At 19.2% G+C, this 4757-nt stretch overlaps 1 protein-coding gene across 1 annotated transcript; it reads left to right on the forward strand.

Moving 5' to 3' along the window:
* Nucleotides 1-2986: 2986 nt before the first annotated feature.
* PGAL8A_00268700 (PIR-like protein) lies at nucleotides 2987-4433 on the forward strand (the record flags this gene model as incomplete). The annotated part of the gene is made up of 3 exons (XM_028671664.1): nucleotides 2987-3066; nucleotides 3181-4090; nucleotides 4215-4433. 3 exons carry the CDS (start codon nucleotides 2987-2989, stop codon nucleotides 4431-4433), a joined length of 1209 nt encoding a protein of 402 aa, XP_028528294.1.
* Between the last annotated feature and the right edge of the window lie 324 nt (nucleotides 4434-4757).

Genomic DNA, 4757 nt, shown 5'->3' on the forward strand with positions numbered 1-4757 from the left:
TTTTGGCTTCTTTGATGTACTCTATGTATTAGCTATTAGTTGTATTAACATTATGAATTTCTAATAATTTTTAAATTTCTTTCTTTGGAAAATTTAAAGATATTTATTTAAAATATTATTTGATATACACTTATTATAAATGCTCCAAATATATATAGTAATTAAACTACTGTATATACTCAAAGCATACATAATTCTTAACGTACTACTCAAAATTCATAATTAAGTAATTTTCTTCTTTTAAAATATTGGAATTCCGTTCAGTAATTATAAACTTTTTTATTTTGTAAAAACATTTCTTCTTTATTAATGAATAAAGATTTAAATAGAATTATTTTTAAGAAGTATATTACAAAGAATGATGTATCATTCATGTATCTCTTTTGGATAATATTTACAACTACAACTTGCTCCTAAAACTAGCAAAAAAATTAGAATAATATTCTGATGTCACAATTTATGATTTAGGTAATTCATTAGGTATTTGACTTTAGAATCATCATTATCAATCAAAAATTCATATAATTCATCAAAATTGATATTGCAAATTAACAATTTTAAATAAATTTTTGGAATTAAGACCATTGTAACCTAGTAAATACACAAATTGTCAAGATTTAACAAAGTTACATTGAAGTTATCGATAAAAATTATATGCTAAATTGTAAGTGTTATATTTTTATAAAAAATTTAAAAGTTAATTTTAATTATTAGTTGGATAAAATACCCATGCACTCTCTCATGTACAGCATTAGAATAACAAAAAAAAAAATTTAATAAAATTTCTAGCAAGTAAAAATACAATGATTTTATATTTTAATTTTTTTTCATGGTATAAAAATAATTCATTGCTACATTTATTAATTAAAGAAGAAAGAATATTGTAAAAAAAAAAAAAAAATCATTTAATAAAAAAAAATTATATCTGTGTCTCGTTGAGACTTTTTTGTCTATCTTAATATTTAGTGCATTAACAAAATAGATGAATATGAGTATGACTTATTTTTCTCTTCATATACTTTTAAGAACCTGAAAAAGAAGTTAATAGCCCTTTTGTTAACTATTGAGAGTAATTTTCAAAAACTTGTAAAATATCATTTCTATAATAAAATATTCTGAAAATATCATATTAACTACTAAAAAATTCATTAAATAAAGATATGTGTAATACTTAAATCTGCATGCTTTTTTATAATTTAATGAATATATTTTTTCATCTTTAAATATACATTAAAAATATTAACGTTCATTTTTTTTTTTTTTTTTTTATAACTACACTTATAAAAATATTTTATTTAAAAAAATTTTAATTTGATTTTAATTTATTTTTAAATATTTAAATATATTTAATTGTATTTTTATAAAAGTAATCAACAAAAAGAATATATTCCTCTAGATTATTTCTTTTTATTAATTCTGCTGCTAACTTCATAATTAAAAAAATAGCGATTACATTATATTATTGAATTTCATAATTTATGTACATGAAAATTATTCATTACTTCATTCATAATTAATGATTTTATTTTCTATCTAGTTTTTAATAATGAACCATTATTTACATGTATAATAATAAACTCGCATGCAAATAAATTCATTTTAAATATGTTATTTTTTTCATTATAAATATTCAAATTACATGAAAAAATTATTATTATATTATTTCTTTTGTAAAATTATTATTATTAAAGTCGTCATTATTTATTTTGTATTATTTTTTTTTAAGCAAGTATAAATGTAAAATTTTATTCATTGAATTTTTTGTTGACGAAAACTATATTCTAATAAATTACATTACTTTTAGTATTTATCTATGTTTTAATTCTCTATTATCTTTCCTTCTATTTCATATGTATTGTTAGAAAAAAATTGAACAAAATTTTACTTCATATTGATTTTTTTTACAATTGTTCAAATATCGTCTTACAAAATTTTGGCAATGTCATTATAATAAAATTATAATTGATAATACAATAAATATAATAAAAGCTCAAATTAAAAAATTTAAGATATTTAAACTATATTGCACAAATATCTTTTTTTAATTACTATAGTATCTATAAGGTGAGTTATCCTTTTTATTATTTTAATATTATTAAGTTTTTCTTTCCTTTTATTTTTCATTATTATTTTTCTTTATTATGTATTAAAATATTATTATTTTTATTCTTTATTTTTCTTATTTTATAAAACATTTTTTGTAGAACTTTCCTTTTTATTTAATTTATTAAAAATATACAAAAAATTAAGAATAAATATAATAGATTTTTTTATTATTAAATCAATATTAAATATAATTTTTTATATAGTTTAGTTTTTTCTATGTTATATATTAATATGAGCCTTTTTAAAAACACTTCTGCAATAAATTTTTTTAATAAAAATAATTGAAAAAAAATTATTATTCATTAAATTAATAAGTTATATTGTATTTTAAGATTATTTATTTAAAAATTACAAATACTTATTAGAAAAATTCAATGTTCAAATTTTTAAATTCCTATTTTTATATAAATAATTAAATTCAATAATTTTTATTTAGTACTAAATTATTGGTGTTTTAGTGGTTAATTTTTTTTGAATTATTAAATATCTACATATTTATTGTAGATACTTTAAGTTTAACGTAATTTAATTAATATATATAACAATAATATTTTTTTTATTATTTTCATTTTTATTTTACTATTAATTTAACTAATTTTACTATTTTTTTTTTAAAAAATTAAAAATTTTCTCCTAAAATTTTTTTTCAAATCGTATAGCTAATTCGAAATAATATTATGATTGTATAATATAATCAATAATTACTTCACATTTTAAAATTTTGGGAAATAATAACTAAATATAGTGTATATAAAAAATAATTAGTATTAATTTAAATAGAACGAAAAAAATATATTAATAATATAATTAATTTAAATCAAATGCCATTTCATAAAAACTATCTGAATTTAATATAAAATAACTTTTGAAAATTTGAAAAATGAAAACACACCATCATTCAATGATGATTCTCTGTCTTTTTATTTTAGTTTGGATATTTCAATATTTTTGCTATATGAGGTACTTCTTATTATTAAAAATGTTTATATTTTTACTTTTTGTAAATATATATTTAGTTAAAAGTGATATTGGTTATTTCCATTTATATCTTTTATTGTAATTTATTTTCTTTAGCTTTGAAATTAAAGAAAACAATTTAAAGAAGGTATCACAGCTCAGAATTGGAAGATTATTAGCAGAAGCACAGTCATGTTTGTTGACTACAGAAACCAGATACCTATGCAGAAGTGGGGAAAATTTGACAACATGGCTTGAATCATTGCAAGGTGATTTACTTACGCAGATAGAAAAAAATCAAAATAATTTCACGTGTAATAATACTGATAGTTTGATTAATTGGATGAGTAATAAAACTATGGAAATGGCATTTTCATTAAATCGTAATTCAGATATTAAAGATAAGGGCATATTAAACAATGCTTGGAGTGTTTGGAAATATTTAAAAGACATTGTTAATGATTATTTTTCTTATATCCTAGATAATTTTTCTTGTAAAATTACAAGGGAAAATATCAATAACATTACTGATTGGATGTATAATAGAAGTAGGTTGGTTATAAAAGATTTGAATTTAAATTCAGATATTGGGAAAAAAAAATTTTTAAATGATACTTTGAGCGTTTGGAGACAAATGACAAATGCAATTACAAATTTTACAATGGAATCATTTACTAACTATACTATGTCAACTGATCAAACTAAAAATAGTAGTGATTTATTGACTACACCTGTCTTGCCAACCACATCTGATTCATTATCCACAAGTTCATCATTAATAACAGGGACTTTATCTAATATTTCAAGCAATATTTCTTTGAATGCTTCTATAGATGAAATAGAAACTACACCAATAGGTAAAGTTATAACTAAAATTTTAGGTGATATAAGTACATTACCGCCTAGAACTGAGATTAGTACAAATGATGCGTGTTCAGAATTTTTATGTGGATCAACAGCTTCTATTAGTATATCTGTTCCTCTTGTTGTTATCGGAGGAGTATTATTCCTTACTTTACTTTATAAAGTAAACTAAAACTAGCACATGAAAATATGTGTATCATTTTTTTTTGTTTTCCATTTATTTGTATAAATTAACATCATATTATATAACAAACTATTAGACTTTTTAACTTTAATTTTTCTTATAGTATACTCGTATTGGATCGTTACTAGGAAGGGGTAATCTACAAAAAGAAAAAGGAAGAAAAAGATTACGTGAAACTTCATTGGATAACATTGAAGATCCATCTGAAAGTTCAATGGAAAAAGAAGAAATGAAACCAAAGAGAAGTAGATTAAATAGTTTTCTTAGAGCATTTGGACATAAATATAGAAATATATTTCCTTATATAGATGAAAATAGATAGTGATGAAAAATATAATCATGGAATTATAAGAAATAATTAATTTTTGTGTAAGTAGGTAACCAACATAAGATCAAATAAATATTAAATTGGTATAAATAAATTTTCTTGTATTATTTTCTGTAATGTTTCTTTATTCAAATTTTATATATATTAGATTATGTCTATGTAAGCTAAGTAATTTTAATATTTCTTTTATATAAAAAAATGTGTAGATATTTTTATTATCATAAAAATGTTTCATTTATTTTATATTTAAATAAATATGTTTTCCTGGATTATTTCATACTCCAAATAATGTTTTAAATAATGTCTAAAGTTTTATAG

Source organism: Plasmodium gallinaceum (genome assembly GCF_900005855.1).
Source record: "Plasmodium gallinaceum strain 8A genome assembly, contig: PGAL8A_v1_81, whole genome shotgun sequence".
Taxonomy (NCBI): Eukaryota; Apicomplexa; class Aconoidasida; order Haemosporida; family Plasmodiidae; genus Plasmodium; species Plasmodium gallinaceum.